The 24,104-nt window shown below is 40.6% G+C and overlaps 2 protein-coding genes across 2 annotated transcripts; one reads left to right on the forward strand and one right to left on the reverse strand.

The window, feature by feature from the left end:
• Nucleotides 1-11,599: 11,599 nt before the first annotated feature.
• LOC122647592 (APO protein 1, chloroplastic-like) lies at nt 11,600-13,418 on the reverse strand. Its single transcript, XM_043840951.1, has 2 exons — nt 13,270-13,418; nt 11,600-12,532 (listed from the first exon to the last, which is right to left on the reverse strand). The coding sequence occupies exons 1-2, from the start codon at nt 13,416-13,418 to the stop codon at nt 11,695-11,697; spliced, it is 987 nt and encodes a 328-aa protein (XP_043696886.1). The 3' UTR covers nt 11,600-11,694.
• An 85-nt stretch (nt 13,419-13,503) lies between these two features.
• LOC122647593 (phragmoplastin DRP1C-like) lies at nt 13,504-14,811 on the forward strand. Its single transcript, XM_043840953.1, has 3 exons — nt 13,504-13,602; nt 14,252-14,486; nt 14,612-14,811. Exons 1-3 carry the CDS (start codon nt 13,504-13,506, stop codon nt 14,809-14,811), a joined length of 534 nt encoding a protein of 177 aa, XP_043696888.1.
• Nucleotides 14,812-24,104: the final 9,293 nt, after the last annotated feature.

Raw genomic sequence — 24,104 nt, forward strand, 5'->3', positions numbered from 1 at the left:
CTTGTCCTTGTAAATAACATGGACTTGCCCTTTTAACTTTGAAAACTCTTCAATGCCCTTGGGTCTTCAGTGAAACCTCTTCCCATCTTGCCCTGGATCACATCTGAGTCGATCCATGGGTAGACTGGTGCCTAGATTGTATCAAATCCTTCCATTCAACATCTTTTATGCACATGACCCTGTAACACCCTGCAATCACAATTACATAGCAAAATAGAATTAATTAATCCAAAGATATTTAATTGGAACCAAAAATTAAATAGAAATTCAATGCATAATTATAGCCCGATCATTTACCCTAGCCATGAAAGTTCTTTCAAGGGAGGTCCAATGCAAGACTAATCAACACTTCATCTCTCATATGCCCAAGTGCAAGAATCTTAAGATCACCCACTTAGCCTTTACAGATGACCTGATGATCTTCTTCAAAGCAAACATTTTATCTATTGAGACTATTATGGCATGCTTGAATCAGTTTGAAAATTACTCTGGCCTCAAAATCAATCCCCAAAAATCTCATCTATTTTTGGCCGTTCTCTGATACTCTCTTCCAGCCATCTCCCAATTAAATATTTGGGGCTGCCTCTTATTCTAACTAGGATGACTGCTCATCATTGTACTCCAATCCTTGATCTCATGCACTAGAGACTTCAGTTATGGAAAGGCAAACTCCTCTCATATGCTAGCCGCTTGGAACTTATCAGATCTGTCCTTCAATCTTTTCATACATCTATTAGTCTGGTATCATTGGCTGCCACAGTCCACCATCAAGGAAATTGAATCTTTTATCTGTTCTTTTCTATGGAAAGGAAAGGAACTCTTTGATTCCTTCATCCTATGAGCTGGCTTCCATTTGTCTTCCCAAGTTAGAGGGAGGCCTTGGTTAGCAAACAATCAAAGAGGTAAATTCGGCTGGAATTTTCAAATTGATATGGAAGCTTGCTGCCAAGAAGAAAAATATATGGGTAGGTTGGATCGCTGCTTAAGAATGACTCCATTTGGACAGTCTCCCCATGCTTTGACGCTTCTTGGGTATGTAGAAAAATCCTAAACCTCAAGCCTACAGCCCTTGAGGCTGTAAGTTGCAAGGTTGATGATGCTACTTCTACTAAGATTTGGTTAGATCATTGGCATCCATTGGGAGACCTCCCCCTCATTGGCTCCAGAGAGCTTCATAGAGTGGATCTCCACAAACACTCTTTAATAGCGGATATCATCTGCCAGGATGGCTGGAGTCCCCTTCCCTCCCCCCTCCTCCATTACTAGAAGGCCTTCTAGTACTGGAGACATTGTTAGCTGGTCTCCATCTTCTTCAGGCATGTTCAATGCAAAGTCTTCTTGGGACCTTGTCAGATCAAGGCGGTCCACCTCCCCATGGAGAAAAATCGTTCGGTTTAAAGACCATACCCTCGCCACAACTTCTGTGTATGGAGAGAGAACCCTCTAAAACTGCCTCCCAACGCAGTCGTTTCTTCTTCACCAGCATATCCTAGTGTCCACTATTTGTTGTTTTTGCCAGAACGCCACGGAAGATGTTGATCACCTTTTCTTCAAATCCTCATTCTCCTCAGTTGGGGCAGAAGTCTTTGAGTGTTGTGGACCTAGGAGGCAAAGAATTTTTCCCTTCAATAGAAAGTGGATTTGGGTGGACATGTCTTTTGCTGGAAATTCAATTTGTGATATGATTGGGAAGCTTGCTTTTTCCCTCCTGCCCCCTTGGGGGCTTTCCTTATTTTCTCTTTTCTTGTTTGATTTGAATTATATATGTTCTAATACTAAAGATTGTGTGGAATTAGTCATATCATTAATAAATAAAAACAAATATATATATATATATATATATATATATATATATATATATATATATATATATATATATATATATATATATATAACGTGCACTACCAACCTAGGGTCCTAAGTTAAACTACCATTTTGAGTGTGATTTTTAAAAAACCTAAGGGTTCCACCATGTATACAAGGCCTAAAATAGGGTGTCCTGCAAGTTTCATGACCTAAGTCATATGGCCACCGAAACCAAGGGCTGAAATTTAACATAAAAAATGCACCAACTCGGCCAAGATCTCACCAAGTTACCGAGACAACTCAATTTTTTGGCTGACCGAAACCAGCCGAGATACTAAGACCTTGAACCTTGCTCCAAAACTAGTTTTAAAGCTTGTCTTAAACTCCATCTAGGGTTCATGGAATTTTGTGTCTCAACTTTTATTAGAACAACACAGATCTGTATCTGAAAGTTCAGGTGCATTGAACACCATTTGATCTGATTTTCAAATGCACTTGAATGCTATTATTTATTTTTTTTCCTAAAGAAGAGCAGATTCTCTTCTTATTTTCTACAATACATGCAAACACCAGGAAAAGAGAACTTAGGGGGCAAAATATGAAAAATAAACTTAGCAGTGAATAATATTTTCCCTGTAAAATACTGTATGGTGAAACTAACGGAACAATAGGTTAATCATATCCATTTATAATTACACCAACTGAAGCAAGGAAGAGAAGTAACATCACCTGGGACTGACAAGTTAGCAAAAACCCATGTAGAGCTCCACTATCAAGGAATTTGTGAGCCCCTAAGATCCTCAAAACCCCACCAACCCTGCATAGCCATGTACCACTAAAACCAACAAAAGCTGAATAGGAAGAACTTCCAGGGGCATTCGGGTATATGCTTACCAAAATGCATAACATGTGTCACTGGCCTTGTTGGGCCTGCCTTGAATTCCACCATCTACTGTTTACCTCTACAGGAGAAGAGGTAGGGGAATAAATTTTGTTCCGGTGAGGCACAAAATACATGAATAATCTATGTTGAAGAGCTTGAAGACCACAAACATGTAAGCTACAAAATCATAATGAAATAAGCGGATCAATCATTTCAGAAGTATCCTTTAAGGTGGAAGTATTTGGCTGTTATTACGAAAATAAGTATAGAATTTTTTTCCTTTTTTTTTTTTATGGTGGGGGGGGGGACAGGAGGGAAGGGTGTAAAGAAAATGATTCAAACACCAATCGAATCGATTCCTTCTTAAAAAGAAAAAATCTATTTTGGTTTCTTCTTTTCTCATTTTTTTCCCTTTAAACTACAGGGCAGATGCCTAGTTGTCCACAATGATGTAACTGATACCAAATTTAGTACGCATACAAATGCTGTCTTTACAAACTTAGGCATCTAAACCAGCACACATCTAATATGACATGAATGGAGCAGTCTAATTCCAAGTATGAATGCCTTTGCTACCTTTGAGTATATTGCTAGGGGTGGTATTTGCTTCCAGAGGTTACCCTTAATGGCATTTTGTAGGAATTGAAGCGGTTCCCAACACTACAAACTGACATAGCAGCAGCAGCAGGAGAAGCCTTAGAAAGATTCCGTGAAGATAGCAAGAAAACTGTCATACGACTGGTGGACATGGAATCTAATTATCTGACAATGGAATTCTTCCGGAAGCTCTCTACGGAGCGAGAGAAGAGCTCAAATGCTTCAGGCTTCAATGCTACAGGCTCTAATATGGACCGATATTCAGAGAACCATTTCCGGAGGATTGGTATAGCAGCTGCTCTTTCTAAGTTTCTGTTACATGGATTTACGGATTCAGACTAAAAAAGAATGGTGTTTTGTGTAGTTTGCACTTGTCCCAACTCCTAACATAAGTTCATAAATTGCTCGCAGGGTCAAATGTCTCAGCTTATGCATGGTATGCGATGCGCTAAATAATTCCATCCCCAAGGTTGTTGCTTATTGTCAAGTTAGAGAAGCAAAACACTCACTGCTCAATCATTTCTATGTTCAAATCAGAAAAAGGGAGGTAAAGTTCCTACCCTTGTCTTGTTGCATTCTCTACTTTAATTTATGGTTCAAGGAATAGCTGTTACAAATGCTGATAGTGCACATAGTCCCCAGGTCCAGGCAAGGCCACTAGTTTTGTCTGATGGCTGAGGTTCAATCACATGCTATCATCATTGTTGCAAGGAAAGAGAAAGAGAAAGAGAATTAAGAAAAGTATTAATGCAGTCTGAATGTTCAATGAAGCTTTTTTGAGAGAAATCATGGAGAAGTTTTTCTTTTCCATAGTGCTAAATTGACATCAATATCAGTTATCATTGATGCACATCATCTTGAAAATCTACCAATGCCAAAGGTCCGGATAATTTATGGCGAGCCCAAGTAGTAAGCCCCAAAACTGGAGAAATGCTCTCTGCTCAACAAACTAGACCACCACAACTGATTTTCTAGTCATAAGAAAGAGGAAGTACAGTAGGATTTTGGTGAGCTCAGAAGATAGTGAATTACAGAGATCTTGGACCTTCTTTGCACATACAACTTGAGCAAAAACATGAATTTTACTGATTGATCAAACAATCCGGAATGCAAAGTCTTAACTAATCTAGATGTTTCTAGTTTTAAATAAAGGAAACTTAGACTGACCATAGACACAGGTAATCAAATAAATCTACTTTGGGTGATCTTACTGTGAAAAAGGTATTGAAGCTGACTATAAATTGGTTTTCTATACAGAAGGAGCAGCTAGGGGCGATGTTAGATGAGGACCCAGGACTCATGGAGAAGAGGGAAGCTCTAGCTAAGAAGCTTGAGCTCTACAAGAAAGCTAGGAATGAAATAGACTCTGTAGGATGGAAATGAAGAGAATAAATGTGGATGGTCATGCTCGCAAATGCCTTTGGTTATACACATATGCATTAGCACAGACTGCTATGCACACTACCTAATCAGTTAATTCAATTATTCTTTTTATACTCAACTTAATAAAAGCCCAGATGTATAAAGATCTTAAAGTTGGGTTTGCATTTAACCAGTTTTTTCCCCCCATCTAGGGCATGATATATGCATGGATAAATAGTGGTCAATGGTTCTGTTTTCTTCAAGTTAGAATTCAATCTAGTTGACTCGTTGATTAAATATTTTGGAGTATTGGACCTATGAATATTAAACTTTTGAGCCGGTCATTTCGCATGTGGCTGTGCCTGGACACAGGTACACACTGCAGCATAGGACCTGTCGCCGTTCTTTTTCCCTTAATTTAATTTCATTTGGGGCTGGGTGGAGGATGATCTTACTGTGCATGTTACCTGTTATTTCTTTTCTCTAGAAAAATTACATATGCAATAAATTTTATGAATCAGAACTTGGCCATTTCAAAATTAAGAGGAAAGAAAGGTTAGAAACAAATGATTTTCATTGACAGATAGAAAATGAACTTGGTGTAATAACCAAGGTGGTGCAAGGTCTATTTGGGCCTTGAGACGATTCAGAGAGCAATGGAGTTGTAAGTGATAATAATTAATAATGAAGGAACCCCAAAGGGTAGCTCTATTGGCAAGGACCAACTGAGCTGCCCTTCCCTTCACCAATTGGGTTTACCACTGTATTTCTTCTCCGTTTTTCTTTGTGCTGGTAAATGGTAACCCTGTAGGCTACTTTTCCTCTTCTATTGGTATCTTCTAAGGTTTATCTTGGCCCTAGAAGTTCTCTAGAAGCATTCAATCCAACAACTTATTATCACCCTCCCCCCCCCCCCTCTTAAATGCAAGGCATTAAAGCTTACCCATCTTGTCTTTGCAGATGACCTTATTATGCTCTACTTCAAGGCTGACGCTCTTTCAATTGAGTCTTCTATGTCAGAGTTCCACATGAACCTTTCCAAATCCCTCCATCGGAAGAGGTTAAGTCTTGTTTGAAGGAATTGATTGGTTTCTCTCTGGGTCTCCTTCTGTTCAAATACCTTGGGTTGCCGATGATTCCATCTAGACTCATGACCCACCATTGTACCCCCATGCTCGACCTCGTGCATAAGAGATTCTAGCATTGGAAGGATAAGTTGTTATCCTATGCGGGCCATTTTGAACTAATCAGATCGATCCTTCAGTCTACCTATATTTATTGGTCAAGTATTTTTTTTGTTTGCCCCAGGTTGTTATGGTGAAGCTTAAAGCTCTTATGTGCTCCTTCCTTGGGAAAGGATCAGATTGCTCTAGATTTCTCCACCCCAATTCTTGGGCCTTTGTTTGCCTTCCTAAAGCTAAGAGAGGTTTGGGGTTAAGGCGTATAAAAGATGTCAACTCGGCGGGTATCCTCAAGTTGATTTGGAAGTTTGCATCCAAGAAGAAAAACATATGGGTTGATTGGGTCTATTCTAGGCATCTCAGAAATAACGATTTGGATGGCTCCCATCTCTGATTAAGGGTGTCAATTCGGTACGATACCGGTATTCGATAATTCGGTGCAGTATCAGTATGTACCTCTAGTATCAACCTCCATACCGATATCGTACTGTACAGAGTATGGTACCATTTTCCCGTATCGGTATCATACCAAATTGTATTCGGTACGGTAAGGTACCAGTTTGGTAAACGGTTTTGGTACTGAATTGACACTGATATCTTTGATGCTTCTTGGGTTTGGAGAAAGACTCTAAAGCTTAAACCTCTTGCTTACGGAGTTATCAACTCTTTGATTGATGATGGTGCGTCTATTAGGTTTTGGCTGATCTCTTGGCACCCCCTAGGAGTTCTCCTTCCTTTAATGGCTGACAGAACCATTTGTAACTTGGGTTTGAACAAATTAGCATTGGTCTCTGACATTATTCATGATAATGACTGGGTTCCTCCTATCTCCTCTCCCCAATTGGCTTCCATTTGGCATACTCTCTCTTGGGTATCCCTAGAAGGTCTCCTGCTGGGGGAGAGTTGGTCACTTGGTCGGCCTCTGCTTCGGGGCTAGCCAACTCTAAGTTGTCTTGGGACCTTTTCAGAACTCGTGCTCCAATTGTTCCTTGGCAATTTGGTCTAGTTCAAGTCCTTTATTCCCTGCCACAACTTCACTTCTTGTGGGGCCCTCACTTACTACCTCCCAACACAGTCCTTTATCCAGAGACACATCCCAGTTCCTCCTTCAAGCTGTCTTTGTTGGAGTGCCAATGAAAACGTTGACCACATCTTCAGTTGCCCTTTCTTCTTAAAGATTTGGAACTGCTTCTTGCTCATTATTGGCCTCGAAGAAGAAGAATTCTACCTTTTCAATGTGAATGGATTTGGGTGAACATGACCTTTAGGGGTTCATCAATTTGTGATCTTATGGGTAAGCTAGTCTTTGGTGCTACAATTCATCATATTTGATTGGAGCGCAATTTCAGGAGATGATCCAACTCTCATTCCTTTCGATAGAAATGAGACTCCATTCTCTTTGATATCAACAACAAATTGTCACTTTGTCAGTGGTACCTTCTAGATGTGTTGATTCCCTTAGAAATAGGATTATTGTTGCCTCTTGGGGTCTCCACCTGTGTTGTTATTTTGTATTTTTTGTTTTGCCTTTTGTTTTCTTCTCCCCCTTGGGCCCTCCTCTTCCTTCTCCTTTTTGTAACGAATTGTTATTCACAAAACAAAACAAAAAAAAAAAAAAAGTGTGGAGAGGAGATGCATCCTGACAAAGCTTTGCTGCAAGTTGAATTTTTTTTTTAATCTTTTTATTTCATTTGGATTTTTTTCCTATTTTCCTATTTTAACTCGAGGGTAGAGTTTGTATATAACATAAGAAGGTGGAAGGAATTTATGTACTGGTATTTATAATGACTGAGTTGGAGAGATTGGGGAAAATAATTAAGCAAGGGAAATTGGGATGGATCTGATTGTCCTTTCTCCTCTTTGTTCTGCTTTATCTAGTTTTTAATCTTATTCCAGAAATTTCATTAATTAGATGAAATTTTATTGATTTTTTTTTTTTTTCATATTTTAGAGAAAATTAGAAGAGATAGTTTGGGAATGTCAAGATATAGATTTTGTAATTAATGTTGTAGGTTGGTTTGTCGTGTTGATGCAACATTGCTTAAGGTGGGTTCTAACCATCCCTTTTTGTAATTTTGTTTCCAACTGGGTATTGTCCTCTGGACTTGGGTCCTCTGTAGCACGACACACTATGTAGCGCACATCCAACGGACTGCAATGCTTAGGCATGTAGCCCAACACCCCACCAGTGTGTTGGGCTGCGTGCCCAAGCATTGCGGGCCATCGGATAATGCGCTGCACACTATGTCACGCTACAGAGGAGCTCTACACGTTGTCCTGTTGTACTTTTCTTTCACATTAATACAATTCTTTTTGATCCTTGACCAAAAAAAAAAAAAAAGAAATGTTTATGGGGTGCCCACAGGTGAGTTGTCACGTATTAAAATCCTCTATAGTACTGGTGGGACAACGGTGCACATCCGACAGCACAGCAGAGGCCACTAGTCATGGTTGATTAAAGTGCTCTTACTTGTAGAGTTTGTATTTTCACTTTATGAATGTTAATTTTGATTATCAAGAATGCCATTATTCAGAAACTTTGAAGTTGCAGTATTTTCTATTATAATTAAGTTCACTTATTTTCCCTTTGATGAGTAGTATCTATTTAATGAATTAGTGTGCTTCTAGTAAACCTCTATTTTTGTTGTTAGAGGGTTTCACCCTCCAATTTAGGGTGGGGGGGGTTGCTTCCCATTTCCATTTACTGAGTTGTTATCCTCCCTCAATCTTATATTGGGCAGCGATCTAGATAGCAGAGGTGGGCTGCTGGAGGAGAGCTACAAGAGGGGATTTGATGGGTAGTTCAGGGATTTTGAATTAACAGAGAAGAAAGAAAGGTAGAAGTTTGTTTTTGGGGTAGAACTAGAAAAGCAATTTGGGGTAGGAGAGTGAGTAAATATAGGTTAAGCGTAAGTGGAGTAATAGTATTTTCCCCTTATAGAAATGAGTTGAGGGTACCATCCACCAGCTTGTTTGTAGTAGGGCTACAAGTTTGGCTTTGTTGGCTTGAGCCTACCCTAAACCCGAACAACGCCTGGGCTGAGATACCCTGGTCCTGAGAATGGGCCAGGGATGAGAATTTCTAGCCCTGGGTCAAGCCAGGTCAGGCCTTAGGCTGAGCCCTGCCTGTCCCAGCTTGGTCTGTTGTCTTGTTTGATAGAAGTGATAAACTTTTAAATCGTGTGTTGGACCTGATGGGATCATCAATTTGAAAATAATACTGAAGCAGAAAAAAAAATTGAAAATAATACATCTACTGAAGATGCATTTGAATAGTAAAGTAAGATATGTGCAATTGCTTCTATGCTCCTATTTTACATTTTTTATACTCTTACATGTATGCTCTAATGCATCAACCATGAATTTATCTATTTGTGTTGCTTTCAAATTAGCTAATGCAAAATAGCATTAGATTAATATTCATATTATAACATCTTCTCATATTATAACATCTTCTCATTGCTTAATCTTTTGTTCTACAATTAAAACAAATAATTCTAATATGATTAGAGGACATCAGAATCCAAACTAGTAGAGATTCTACATGGTAATTATTAGATGTTTTTGGTTCTGGAACTATACAAGTCTGATATTACTTTGAGATTTTCATTTTTTTCAAGTTATTGTTATTGATGCTTTTAATTTACTGTCATGAGGAAACTGTTAATTTGCTAATCGTCTATGTGCTTCTTCTTCTTCTTCTTCCTGGTCTGGGCCAATCGGGGTTAGTCCAACCCGGCCTTGACGACAGGTTAGGGTTTGAATTTTTCAGGTTCTGATTCAAGGCCGGGCCTGAGACAAGCTAAGTGGACTCAGGGTTGGGTTAAGGTTTTAAAAAGCCTGACCTAACCCAACCTAGTTGCAGCTGTAGTTTGTACTATAATCCACTATTGGTAAATCCAAATATTTTACATCAACATGAAGAAGTTTGGAGTATTGTGCCACCCTCTATCCATAGACACAAAAGCTTTGTCCCATTGCAAGGGGAATTAAAGGGAAGGGAAATGAAAATTTTCAAACCTATAAAAACAAGTTTTTGTAATCATTATCGAATATAATTATATAAATTAATTAAATTTCTTACCATTTTTTAGTGGAAAAAGATCTGTACAACACCAGCTCAAAAATCAAATTGCACAATCTCACACATATCATTGTTCATATGAGGGGTGATATATCATAAATACCCCTACTGGACAGTGTAGGAAACCCTCTCCCATATTTAATAATGATACTTTTTTAATTCAAGTTCCATTTGGTTGCACGAAAAATTGAAGGGAAGAAAAATGAAATTTCAAACCTACAATAAGAAACTTTTGTAATCATTACCCAAAAAAACCATATGAATGATACCATGTAGGTCAAACAAGGAATAGCTAGGTTTGACACGTCACAGAACCAGAAAATCTTCATTGGTCTCAGAACAAAAAACAAAGAAAACGATAACTTGCAAGAAGGTTGTTCCCACGTTTAGCAGGTCCTTTGGCTGCACGAAAAAATTGAAGAGAAGAAAAGTGAAATTTCAAACTTCTAATAGGAAACTTTTGTAGTCATTACCAAAAAAAATGAATGCTATCATGTAGGTCACAGAACGCATAACTATGTTTGACACATCACAGAACCAGAAAATCATCATTGGTCTTGGTACAAAAAACAAAGAAAACGATAACTTGTAAGAAGGTTGCTTCCGCGTTTAACAGAGTCAAATGTATGCAGCTTTACCCCTATTTTCAAAGAGGCTGTTTCCAAGGCTTGAACTTGTGACCAAGCATTCAGCAAGTGAGCACTTGACCAACGTGCCAAGCACGACCTTCTTAGGTAAGCACATTGAGGTTTGTATATACATCTAAGGAAAAGGCTCTCTAAGCCTAAGGCATATAGCCATATACTATGCCCCCTCACATGTATTATTATATTTTTTTAAAATAAGAAAAACAATGATTAAAAAATTAAATGTGAGAAGGTGTAGAGGCAGTAAAGTACTCTACTTACTCAGAAAACCCTCTCACTAATAATAAATAGGGAAAGAGAACGCTACCTGGTCATATACAAAGTGCAGCCCCTGCACCCAGACGCAAGGCCACACCAAATGATCACTGCACCCTCAAGAATTTCTGTCTTTCTATGGGGGTGTGGTGGTCATTTTGCATGGCCTTTGTCTATGCAAAAGGGCACATGCCAAAAGCGACCAAGTAGCATTCTTTCTCCCTAATAAATAAAAAAAAATTCAACTTGAAGAGAGAAGACCTTGGAGCAACGGTAAGGTTGCTTCATTGCGAACAAGTAGTCGCGAATTTGAGTCGGAAAACAACCTCTATGAAGCGAGGGTAAGGCTGCCTGCGTACATGGAGCCTCATACACTAAGTACGCTCTTAGAAAATCCAACTTGAAGAGTCATTCATTCATTCCCCTTTACTTATTCATACCCGTAGAAGAAACAATGGTGGTACTACTAAGATGAAATAACATAGTATTTTTTCATATTTTTTGGTAAAGAAATAATACACACTACCACATTTTAAGATATGGCAAATACTTATGCTACGTGGGACTAATTTTAAGATTAAGATCCATATTCTCTCCATAGCAAGGGCACTAGGCACATAGCTTTCCTGCATGGAAGCTATACATTCCATTTGATATTTCAACTAGTGCACAAATTTGGTGCCCAGTGGGTGTCACCCTCCCTTACTCATGTTCAGGTTCAAGCTTGCCAACCCTTGTTCAAAGGTTAGACTTTTAAATGGCTTCTTTAAGGCTAAACAGAGAAAGAAAATTGACAAAAGAAATATATTACCTTTAGGACACTATACATTTGTACACAATATGTTGTACAAGGAGCATAAACTTCAGCTACCTTCGATTTTATGCGGTTAAACAAGCTTCATTAGAGACCGGAACCACAATGGCGAGCCTCATCATGGATTTGTACTTATCAGGGACTTTTGCACCTGCATGCATGCACATTTCTACAACAGCCGGAGCCTTACCATAGAACTGCTTCAGCAAACCTATCAATGGGGGTCCCTTTGGATCCTGCACATGCCATACATAATTTGGTGGGACAACTTCATCTACAGTTGCATCTTGCCAACCATGTTTCCCATCTCTCCACTGGTGCTTAAATGCACCACAAAGCTTTGCATTGTGCCCCCATGGTCCAACATGAACCTCAGAGCAATACCCACATGTCTTCACTGAATATTTCCTCATCAACTTCCTCACACCCCACCTCACCTTCTCGTACGCATCGAAAGTCTCCTGTGCAATTTTTGAAACATCAGATGCTGCAGGAGGTGGAAAACACATAACATGATCCCCAAATGTATCAAGTTCCATGAGTGGGTAAGAGTCTCTAGAATGACATGGTTTTGACTCCTCAACAAATCCACCTCGATCGATCACTTTCTTCCCAAACATTCTAATGGGTTCGGTTCTTCTGCGTGAAGGGTATCCTGGTAAATCCACCCCTGCTTGGATGAACAACTCCACAACAGTCGAAATCCTGTCATAGTCAAACCTGGTCTCATGCTTTATTCTCCGACCAAAAGGGTCATAAAGGTGGTATGATTCAACAGGGAGAAGAACATCATTGATAGAACCCTTGACCCATGAGTGGAAACTTCTGCGTTTTTGGCTGCCTGGGCCATGGCAGTCCTGAAAATTATGACCTGTCTGGCCCACATGAACTTCAGAGCAGTCACTGCAAAGAGAAAATATAATACATTAGGAATGTGTAGGGGTGGAAACACAGGGCCAGACTTGCATTTGGGTGGGAGTGGGCCAGAGTCTTCAAAGCAAACCCATCAGGCCTGAATTGAACATAGTGAACGCCTGGTGAAACTAGGGTTGGGCTTGGGCTACAGATATACTACCCCGCCCTACCCAACTTTGACATATGTATAATAGAGTACTTATAATATATATATATATATATATATATATATTGGTAAACTTGTAATACATATTAGACATACATAGAAAATTACATAGATATGTACAAATTCAATGATATCCACTATTTAAGTGTATATATAATACAAATTATTTTCTTTTGGGAAGAAAAAGAAATGTTTTTGTGTTTAGTATGGCTTAAGACTTTCCACTTAATATATAAACAGGTAACCATACTGAGCCAAAGTTGATTTGTATCATAAAATGTTTGTACAAATACATATAAATATATCATCACTGAAGAAAACACATGAAGGGATCTGCCTGCACTCTGGGGGACATAGGCAGATATGGGCCAAACTACAGGCTAGGTGGGCTTAAGGCCCTTATACCTGTGCTACATCCAGCCTCAGCCGGCCTGAGCAAACAAATTCTACCCCCCTCCTCAAAGATTTGTGGAATCAAAAGTTCACTAGCTAAATAATTATGAAAAATATGAAGCAACAGAAACAATGTGACAATTACTACAAAACAAATACGAGTTACCTGCAATCATAGACAGGAACAACATATAAAAGCTGCCCCAGGCCCCTTATCAGAATTTTCCAAGCCTCCAAAACATCATAAGCAATAGGAATCAAATCAGGCACAAGTATTCCATTCTGTGGAGGCTGAAGAGGCTTCTGTTTTCCCATTTCAGCAATTTTTTTGTCAGCCCTTGCTGCCTGCTAGATCTTTTTGAGTGGGATTGGATAAGGCTTTTTCTTGTTCTTTGGCAGTATGGGTGGAAGATCCACATTCTGTGGATACACTTTCTGTTTCTTGACCACCGGATCTGGTCTGAGCCCCTCACTAACACAAAGGAAGGTTCTTGATGTTGTGAGCACATTGGGACGAAGCTGTTGATGCCTACACTGGCAGCAAAATAAAAAAATCAGGAATTAGAGTCCAGACCACAGAACAGAGAAGCTCTAGAAGAAAACATCACCTGACAAAATCCTGACTAGAGCTGACAATAGTAACTGGAGGGTAACAGAAGACATGCGTGCTTGCATCAACATAAAATCAATAACATCCTTAACAAGCTTACGATGCCAAAACGAAAGTTTTTAAATATAAATAAAAATCATACCAAAGAGACCCTTCATTAAGTAGACAAACAACAACTCCAATCCTGTGCATGGTCCAAAAGCGCCTGATCACCTAGGAGTCGCCTTGACAACTATGTTCAATTCCATTTGGTTTCTTTCTTTAAAAAAAAAAAATTCTATTTTGGTTTCTTCTTGTCTCATTTTTTTCCCTTTAAACTACAGGGCAGATGCTTAGTTCTCCACAATGATGTAACTGATACAAAACTTAATACGCATACAAATGCTGTCTTTACAAACTTAGGCATCTAAACCAGCACACATCTAATATGACATGAATGGAGCAGTCTAATTCCAAGTATGAATGCCTTTGCTACCTTTGAGTATATTGCTATGGGTGGTATTTGCTTCCAGAGGTTACCCTTAATGGCATTTTGTAGGAATTGAAGCAGTTCCCAACACTACAAACTGACATAGCAGGAGAAGCCTTAGAAAGATTCCGTGAAGATAGCAGGAAAACTGTCATACGACTGGTGGACATGGAATCTAGTTATCTGAGAGTGGAATTCTTCCGGAAGCTCCCTACGGAGCCAGAGAAGAGCTCAAATGCTTCAGGCTCTAATGCTACAGGCTCTAATATGGACCGATATTCAGAGAACCATTTCCAGAGGATTGGTATAGCAACTGCTTTTTCTAAGTTTTTGTTACATGGATTTACGGATTCAGACTAAAAAAGAATGGTGTTTTGTGTAGTTTGCACTTGTCCCAACTCTTAACATAAGTTCATGAATTGCTCGCAGGGTCAAATGTCTTAGCTTATGTGGGCATGGTATGTGATGCGCTAAATAATTCCATCCCCAAGGCTGTTGTTTATTGTCAAGTTAGAGAAGCAAAACGCTCACTGCTCAATCATTTCTCTGTTCAAATCGGAAAAAGGAAGGTAAAGTTCCTACCCTTGTCTTGTTGCATTCTCTACTTTAATTTATGGTTCAAGGAATAGCTGTTACAAATGCTGATAGTGCACATAGTCCCCAGGTCCAGGCAAGGCCACTAGTTTAGTCTGATGGGTGAGGTTCAATCACATGCTATCATCATTGTTGCAAGGAAAGAGAAAGAGAATTAAGAAAAGTATTAATGCACGTCTGAATGTTCAATGCAACTTTTTTGAGAGAAATCATAGAGAAGTTTTTCTTTTCCAAAGTACTAAATTGACATCAATATCAGTTATCATTGATGCACATCATCTTGAAAATTCGCAAATGCCAAAGGTCCGGATAATTTATGGCAAACCCAAGTAGTAAGCCCCACAGCTGGAGAAATGCTCTTTGGTCAACAAACTAGACCACCACAACCGATTTTCTAGTCATAAGAAAGAGGAAGTACCGTAGGATTTTGGTCAGCTCAGAAGATCGTGAATTACAGAGATCTTGGACCTTCTCTACACATACAACTTGAACAAAAACACGAATTTTACTGATTGATCAAACAATCTGGAACGCGAAGTCTTAACTAAGGATTCATCTTGCTACATCATATTGCTACTGCCACTTCAGCAACTGCGCTGACATCATTAGAGGGCCCCACATAATTAGTTGTCCAATGACACCACTCACTTTGGCATTTTGTCGAGCACCTTGGGATTCTGGAGTGATTGTACGAAAAACGATCATAACTAGCTTTAGATGCAAAAGTGGAAGCTAAATGGAGCAGTTCATAAATAGATGCACGACTGGCGACCGACCTTGTTCAACATTTTTCTACATGTACAGATTGTATGTGAACTTTTGAAGATGTAAATTTATTTATGCAGGAGGTATCTACATACCACCCAAGTACATTGCATCTCCCACGCAAAGCCAACAGGCACACAATAGGAAATGCTTGACAATTTGTATATAAGGCCCACATGGTCAGGGAAAAGAGAGAGTGTCAGATAGTGTTAGGGAGGAGAGAGAGTATGAGAGGGCATGTACTAACAGCAATATGCACATCATTTCCCCTTTATTTATACTCCTAGAGCTAGGACTAGTTCTTGTTGTTGCAATTGGCTAGGAGAACTGCTATGTATGGACATCATTGCAAATTAACAGTAACTGAGTAACAAGTATTAGTATCCCAAAAACAAAAAAGACCGATCCTTCAATAATATATAGTGTGAATCTAGCTAGTGCTCTGAGAAAATTCAAGCAGAAAACTAAGGAAATTAAATTTAACAGAGAAAGCATAAATGGAACCAAAAAAAAACAAGAAAAATACTAAAATTACAAAACTAATCTAACCGTTGAAATTGTCTGTTTCTGTGTTGTTGTTCGCTCCACTCCAAGCCTGGTGGTGAGGGAAAGAGAAAAAGATAGGGAGACAGAGACCATCTGCAATTGTAAGCACCAAAGGTTTGAATATAAATTCAATTCAAAAGAAAGAAAGCCTAGTTTAGTATATAGAGATTCTTAAAAATAAAAGTGAGTAATAACTAGGGGTTTCAATAAAGCCCGGCTGGCCCGAACCCGCCCGAACCAGCCCTGAGCCTGGCCCGGGCCCGACCCTGATTTTTCAACCCTGAGGGCGGGTTTGGGTTTAGTTATAGTCTGACCCTGGCAGGGTCGGGTCGGGTCAGGGTTTAGATCCTGGGCCTAGCCCAGCCCGGCCCGACCCAACCCTGTATATATATATATATATATATATTATATACTTAATATAAGTATTTTCTATATATATATATATATATATATATATTATATACTTAATATAAGTATTTTCTTAACCAAAAACAAAACAGAAAAAAAAAAATAGAAGAGAATTGTAGAGAGATAACTACTAGCTTTGTGATCATCATGAAGTGGGAACCCATAAAAAGAGTAGATCATCTACTATTTCGATCAGGGCCATAAAAAGAGTCACTGACATGATTGTTATTTAGTTGTAGCCCCTATAAGCTTCCAGGCCTATTGAGGGGACACCATTACAATAGTAGAGAGAGAGTCTATACACACGCCGTTTTTTTCAACATATTTATTAGCTGTCCCACAAGTTGAGATCCTATGTTACAAAAACATGGTCTAATGAGACACGTGGACGGTGCCACAAATCAAGACCAACCCGACCCGGCCCGACCCTGGCAGGGTCGGGTCAGGTTAAGGCCTCTAGGGTCGGGTCAGGGTTTAGGGCAGGCCCGGTCCAACCCGACCCATTGACACCCCTAGTAATAACAGTAAAACAATAATCTTGAGAAATACCTGAAACTGCTTTACCGGATGTATTGTCTTCCACAATAAATATGAGATAACTAATGATCAGAATGCGTGCGAGTCAGATAGATAGAAATGGCTTTTCTAAATGGAATGAGAACAGAGAAAGAGGATAGGGTTTGTGGGGAGAAGAGTGGAGGAGATAGAGATTGAGAAGAGGAAAGCACGTGTTAGCCCTTTGTCCGGAAAAAATCCAAAGAGAGAGAGACAGACACAACTCGAGACTAAGGTACCGTTTGATAACGCTTCTGCTGTTTCTGTGTTGAGATACAACAAAAACATTTTTTTCCCATTTTTATACTGAGAAACCGTTTTTGAGGTGTGGAATAACTAGGGCTGCACCAGGGTCGGGTTGGGCCGGGCTTTTTAAAGCCCTAGCCCAACCCTGAGTCCCCTTAGCTAGGCCCAGGCCCGCCCTGACCCTGACTCAGGGCCTAAATACCTTGACCCCAACCCTGACCCTGACGGGCCAAGCCCAACCCAAGCCCGCCCTAATTGGCCCTGATTGGGTCCGGCTTGGCCGAATGGCCCTGGCCCTGCAATAATTAAATTAAAATAACAAGTCTAGTCTAGAGAAGATGAGAGAGAGGAGACTTGAAACCAAGACCTTTTTGTACCAATTGGTTTTTTCACAACATAAACTACAAAGTGCGTTAAGCACTTGTTTATATTAGTAATAGCTTTTATTTTTTAATAAATAAAGAAATTTCTTCAGTTCCAAAATCAGGATAAAAAATCAGGGTCAAAATCAAGGTCGGGCTGAGCCCAAGGTCTCAACCCTGACCCGACCCCGACCCTGACTCAGGGCCAGGAATTTTTGGCCTTAACCCGCCCTCAGGGCCAGAAATCTTAGCCCAGGCCCTGTTCGGGCTCAGGGCGGGTTCGGGTCGATAGGGCCAAACTTGCAGCCCTAGGAATAACGCTTGGTAAACCTGTTCTAGAAACGTTTCCAGAACACATTTGGAACACCAATGGCGTTTGATAAAACCTATTTCTGGAAACAGATTCTTATGTTGTTACCAATAATTACAGAATTGCCATTTACACTATAACCCCACTACTTATGTAATTGACATTTGTAGAGAACGGGGGTCTCTTCGGTCCGGGATGGATGGTCCGAGATCGAACCGCATGGTCAGACGTGGTGTATAAATGGGATGGCCTAGGTAATGAGTCACACTGATGCCATAAGAGGACTCATCGAACCAAAAAGGGGAAATCGCCGCCTAGGTAAATGGGCCTACGACCCAAAAGTATTCCTCCTCCTTCAGAGGAGAGAATGTTAAGACTTCAATCTTGAATAAGACATCAGACTATTCCCAAAATTCTGAGTGGGTGTCAATTTACAGATTGGGAAGGTGTTAGGCACCCAACCTGCCCGACCGAAAGATCGGTCTCCCTGTTATACTAGACTCTAAACAACTCTCTATAATGGACACTTTTCCTATGCTAGGTATGTGCTATGGCAAGTGTTGTCCTAAACCAGATTGCTATGTTTGCTATCTTAATAGTAATGATAAATTAAATCAAATGAACTAGAATGAAGCACAGATCAAATGATAATAGATAATTCACACACAAGAGTTCAAAGATATATGACTCAAATAATGATAAGTAAATGGAAAGGACTAAATAATTGAGATACGAGAGCATGGGCCGGACGTATCGGTCAAAAGATCCAATTTGATTAGTTTGGAGAAATTGATCTAAAAATGTTCTAAGCCTAAATTTTTGTGATCGTATCCTATCATGATTCTCGGTATTGGATCATACACTAGCGCCCAAGGTCCTATTTTGGAAGACTGCGATTATTTATGTTTATCTTTTGATTTGTCTTGGATTGGACCCAAAGGAAAAGGATAAGGCTAAAAAGATCTTAGATTCAAATATAAAATACAAAATAGATTCGGAAAGAGAAAACCCAACTCATATTGATAAGTTGAGAATGAATGGCCCTAGGGGTACCCGTATATTGGACTAGCCGATATAGGGTATTTCGGATGCAGAAAACGACTCAACCATAATGCAGCTCACCACATAGACCAACACCAAATGATATGCTTTAAAGGGAATGCATATAGAAAATAAGGACCTAATTGGGTTCAGATTCAAACCCAATTGTTTGATAGACTTGTTCGAAAGCCAAATGATTGGGTAGGGACTCGGATGATTTACTGACGATGGGTTTTGATTAAAACCCGTATGCATGTCTTAGGGATATGATATCCCAAGGTCTCATGAGCTTGACTCAAGATACAGTCGGTTAAAAGTGATTTCCTAGGGCCGGATAATGTATGCCAAATGATTTGGGCCAAAGATCATGATTGGATCTAAGCCGTTCATCTATGGCAATGAAAAATCATTTTTGAAATCAAAAGCAAAAATGGTTTTAAAAAACAAAAGGAAAGGCAAAAGAAAAGAAAAAGAAAATCAAAACAAAATTTTACTTTTAAAATGGGCCGGACTGGGCCTAGACTAAACAAGATAAAATGATCTAAAGGATTGGTCCCTTTTATGGACCATGACAAAATCTGATGGATCTGACTAAGCCACAAACGAATAAATGCAAGTCTGTTTTAAGGATTGGACCTTGGGTGGTTATAGCAGAATTTCAAATGGGTCTGGCCTGGATCAAGTAGTTGATACTTTGTGATGAGGTTTGACCCAACATATACTATTGTATTGGACCCAATTACTAATATGGGCCTGAAATGGATTGAATGATTTTGACAACCAACGATGGGTTTGATTGGGCCTCAAACTGGGCTGAGCCTGATTGAAGAGATTAATCTCTCGAGTAATCAATGGCAAATCTGAATGAGCCTGATTGGGTTTTGATTCACCACATATAAATTCGATTTGGGGACCAAACCATGATGGTTATAGTGAACCTTACTGAGTCCAAGTGTTTATCTCAAGCATATGAATCTCAAATGGATCGTAACAATATTCTAATGGGCCTAACCAATTATCATATGGAACCCATTTGATTTAAATGGAAATGGGCCTGTACGTTTAAAGTATGCAGATCGATGGGCCTGTACATTTAAAGTGTGAGGATCGTTAAATTCAGATAAGCCCAAATAACATGCATTAGAACCTATAGATCGGCTTCCCCAATCCTCTACGGGCTTGCAAAATACGGATCAAAAAGTATAGACCAATAAGGATCAATAAGGATCAATCCCATTCAACTCATCATGTAAATCAAATGAGAACATGATAAATTCAGAAATCAAAGAACATAGAGCATACTATATCCAATCGGATTTTACAGAAATGGATTCTGATTCATGAGACAAATAAAATGCAAAGGTCCAAACAGATTATAACTCATGAAACAGAGGCATACAAGATCCACCCGATTAAAAAGAAGAAAAAGATTTTATTCCATGAAACACGCATAAGGGATCTATTTAGACTTTGATAGAATAGGTTTCTTAAAATGAAGATCTATGCTCATCATCCACAGAATCAAGATCATGTTCATTATTCACAAAGATGTAAGAACAAGAGATTAAGGATGGACACTCACAGAGATTATGAGAAATAAACAGCAACTGTGCACTTCTTTTTTTTAGATCTAAAGATTTAGTCAAGAACACAACTGATACATGCAATCCCAAGTCTAAATCTAATCAAGGAATTGATCAAGACACAGATCTCAAAGAACATGCATTCAAAGATTTAAAAGCACTAAAGACAGAAGCTGATCAAGAGAGAGGCATTTTCAGATCTAAGGCTGCTCAGAAACCAAACTGAAGAACTGAAGTGCAAGTTAACGAGATATGCAATCTTCCAGTTGACATCATTCACAAAGACTGACAATGGCATATCTAAGTCATTCACTGAGAGTGATTTCAATACATTCTTATATCTATTGCTGATCACAGAGAAAGAATTAAAGTATAGGTCACAGAGATACATTTAAGAATCAGAAACTGTAGGAACATGCATCTAGAAAAAAACATAGGGTTTCCATGACAAAAAAATACAAAGATTATAAACGATCGATCACACAGCTGTAATCTCAATAGCATGAAAGAAGTATATCAAGAAAGGGATCCGGTCACGGTAGTCTCCAGTAGAGGATTAAGGCTATACAATCACAGAGATCAAATACATTGCATTCATAGGTAATAATTTCCAGAACAAGATAGATCAATCGTGGTTTCTTGATTCAGCAAAAATGAACAATATATAGATCAAAAGAGATTCAAATAGATCAAGAAATTCCAAGAATGATGGAGAATCATACCTGGAATCGGGCAGATCTGCAGAAATTTCGATTGATCTCAGTGACTATTCTCTTCGATCTCTACCAATCGATTCAGACACGAGGGGAGGGGAGGGGATTTTTTTCTCTTTCTTTTGATCGAATTGTCCCTTCTTTTTATATTTTTTGGCCAAACTACCCCTTTTTAGTTGGATTTGGGTTTTATTAGGCTTGATTTGGGTTTGGGCTAAAAAGATTTAGACTGGTTTGGGTTTTTTATTTTAGTTTTAGCCGATTAATCTTATCTGGGGGGACTTCGGTGGCTTGGACATTTTATGGCTTTGGGGGATATTTTGCGAGCAACATTGGGGTGTCTACAATATTACCTTTCATCAGATTAAAAATCAAAATCATATTTTAGTCCATTACAATCAATATTTCTTAAATTTAATAATGAAAATATCTTTACGAAAAGATGTAATTTAACTAATAAAAATATCCACGTGATTAAAAGTTCTACTGTCCAATTGTCAAATTGTAAACATCAGTATGTTCTGTTGCGTGTGGAAATCTCCGACGCTTGGTTCGCCCACGGATGAGCCTACAAGGACCAAGTGATGAGCACAAGAGGGCCGGTGTGGCTCCGGCCTAGGACTCTCCGATGCTCAAGCTAGATCACCAGTACAACAGCGTAACAACTATTAAAAAGCGAGATGAGCAATAGAGCTCCATACCTTAGTATTTATAGAGGGAGATGAGGCAGTTGGAGGAGTCCTAGTATGGTAAGAGTCCTTGTTTGGTAAGGCTCTTCCCCGCGGAGCGGAGCGGAGTGGAGAATTTCCTTCGAGGTCGGACTCTTGTTAAGGTAAGAGTCCTAATGGGAGTGTGATTCGGTATCGCGATGAGATCGTGACTCGATTCTTATCCCGTGATTCCCGGGTGGTGCTTACGTGGCCCTGTGATCTCCGGTGGGGAGTTATGGTAGCCTTCATGGAGAGCTCAGCGTCGGAGCTCGGCCATAGAGGTTGGCCTAAGAGCTCGGCCTCGGCCCGTATGACCTGAGTGAGGGTCGTCATTAGTTGTGTGGGCTTTGCCGCGCTGTGGTGCTCCAATCGAGGCTGACCTCCGTAGGCCCGGACCATGGGGTCGGCGGGCGTGTAGCTCAGCCATGATGGGGATTTTTGGATGAGTACTAATCTGTCGTGCCGTGCGGCCAAAGATCGACAGAAGAGCCCGGCCTGCTAGGTCGGCCTCGTCGGACCCGTACAAGTTCGGCTCAGCTTCTGGTTGACTGGGAAGTGTCTGACGAGCTCGGCCAAGCAGTAGGGTTTACCCAGATCGGGTCAGCCTGGTCTTCCACTTAGCTCGATTTGGTTCTTGGTATGACCTCGGCTCGGCCATGTGGCCGCTTCTGATTGGTGGGGTGTTTTATGCCTCATCACAGGCCCCCTCACTCATCAGGAGTCGGCTTGGCACTGATGAGTGAAGTTTCCTGGTCTGCTTGTCTGAAAGATTTTTACGGCTGAGCCAAGCTCATTTTGCCATGGATTTGACATTGTACGGTCTGGCGGTTGAGCGTTAGTGCCACATCAGCAGAGTCATTATGGCAGGCTCGGGAATTCGAAACATCTTTTGATCTGGACCGTTGAATTATGCTGAGCTCTCCTTGGCCATTGGATCAGTTCAGCCCAAGAGTTATAAATAGGCGACTCCTAACTGTTCATTCTTCACTGCTCCAAGTTATTGACTTCTCGGCAAGCTCGGATTTCTCAGCTTTGCAGCGCTCGGTGCTTTCCGGTTCGTGATCAGCTCGGCTCTTGCTTCGTTCGTGTTCAGCTCATCTTTAGCTCTTCTTCAACCAGTAAGTCCTCTCCGCCCCGTATGTCAGTTGGTAGTAGTCACATGGGCGAGCTGCTCATTGGGGCGGCAGAGGGCGCGAGTCCGAGCTGAGAGCTCCCCGCTCGTTCTCCCACCGTAGACTTGTTGGGCTCGACTTCGGACAAGCCTGATGTAGTGGAGCCTCCGTTGCCCCTGGAGTCTGGCCTCGTGGCCCAACCAATTGCCGGGGACCGAGCCGAGAACTCTGGATCGTCCTCGTCCGATGATGAGGAGTCAAGTGAGGGCGATTCTTCAGAAGTGGGGGTTGGTTCGGTCAACTCATCCGCTGACGCCCCTGAGCTCGAAGAAGGGAGTGTCGACACCGTTTCAAGCACAACCACGGATGCCGACCTCGACTATTTGAGGACGACCTATGCCATCCCCAAGGACATCCAGCTCCGAGCTCCTAACCCAGGGGAGATGGCCTGCTACATCAGGCCCGGCGAGGTGGCTTTGTACGAGCTGCCCTTCAAGTACGCGTTCAGGCTCCCCGTCCTCGGCCTGGTGGACCAGATCTTGGACCACTTCCACCTGTCCCTAGGTCAGCTGGTGTTGAACTCTTGGCTGGCCGTGTACGGCTTCTACGCCCTGTTTTGCGAGATGGGCCGAGGTGCAAGGGTGGCACTTTTCTCTCGGCTCTTCTTCTTGAAGAAGTCTCCAGAGAAGGTGTGGTACTATTTCAGCCGCCGATCTGGGAAGAGTGCGTCCTTGGGCGGCCACAAGTTTTTGGTCGGCACGTCAAGCTTCAATAAGCATTGGAAGTTTTGCTTTTTCTTTGCTTCGATTCCAAACAGCCCTCTCCGAGCCGAGTGGAAGGAGATCCACTTGAACTACGTCAACAGGTTACTGCCCCTGACCGAGAATGAGCTGACCTCGCTTGACTTGATCTCCCAGCATCCGCCCCTCGATGTCCTCCAGCTTCAGGATTCGGAGTTTCTTCAAAGGTGGCATATG

This window comes from Telopea speciosissima, unplaced genomic scaffold (genome assembly GCF_018873765.1).
Source record: "Telopea speciosissima isolate NSW1024214 ecotype Mountain lineage unplaced genomic scaffold, Tspe_v1 Tspe_v1.0084, whole genome shotgun sequence".
Taxonomy (NCBI): domain Eukaryota; kingdom Viridiplantae; phylum Streptophyta; class Magnoliopsida; order Proteales; family Proteaceae; genus Telopea; species Telopea speciosissima.

What these genes read in the sequence shown, in the direction of transcription:
- LOC122647592 (XM_043840951.1), bottom strand. Translation starts at nt 13,418, where the DNA reads ATGGGAAAACAGAAGCCTCTTCAGCCTCCACAGAATGGAATACTTGTG. An exon ending in GTTCCTGTCTATGATTGCAG is followed by an intron (nt 12,533 to 13,269) that starts GTAACTCGTATT and finishes TTCTCTTTGCAG; the next exon opens with TGACTGCTCTGAAGTTCATG.
- LOC122647593 (XM_043840953.1), top strand. Translation starts at nt 13,504, where the DNA reads ATGGGTGGAAGATCCACATTCTGTGGATACACTTTCTGTTTCTTGACC. An exon ending in AAAGGAAGGTTCTTGATGTT is followed by an intron (nt 13,603 to 14,251) that starts GTGAGCACATTG and finishes GGCATTTTGTAG; the next exon opens with GAATTGAAGCAGTTCCCAAC. An exon ending in GAACCATTTCCAGAGGATTG is followed by an intron (nt 14,487 to 14,611) that starts GTATAGCAACTG and finishes AATTGCTCGCAG; the next exon opens with GGTCAAATGTCTTAGCTTAT.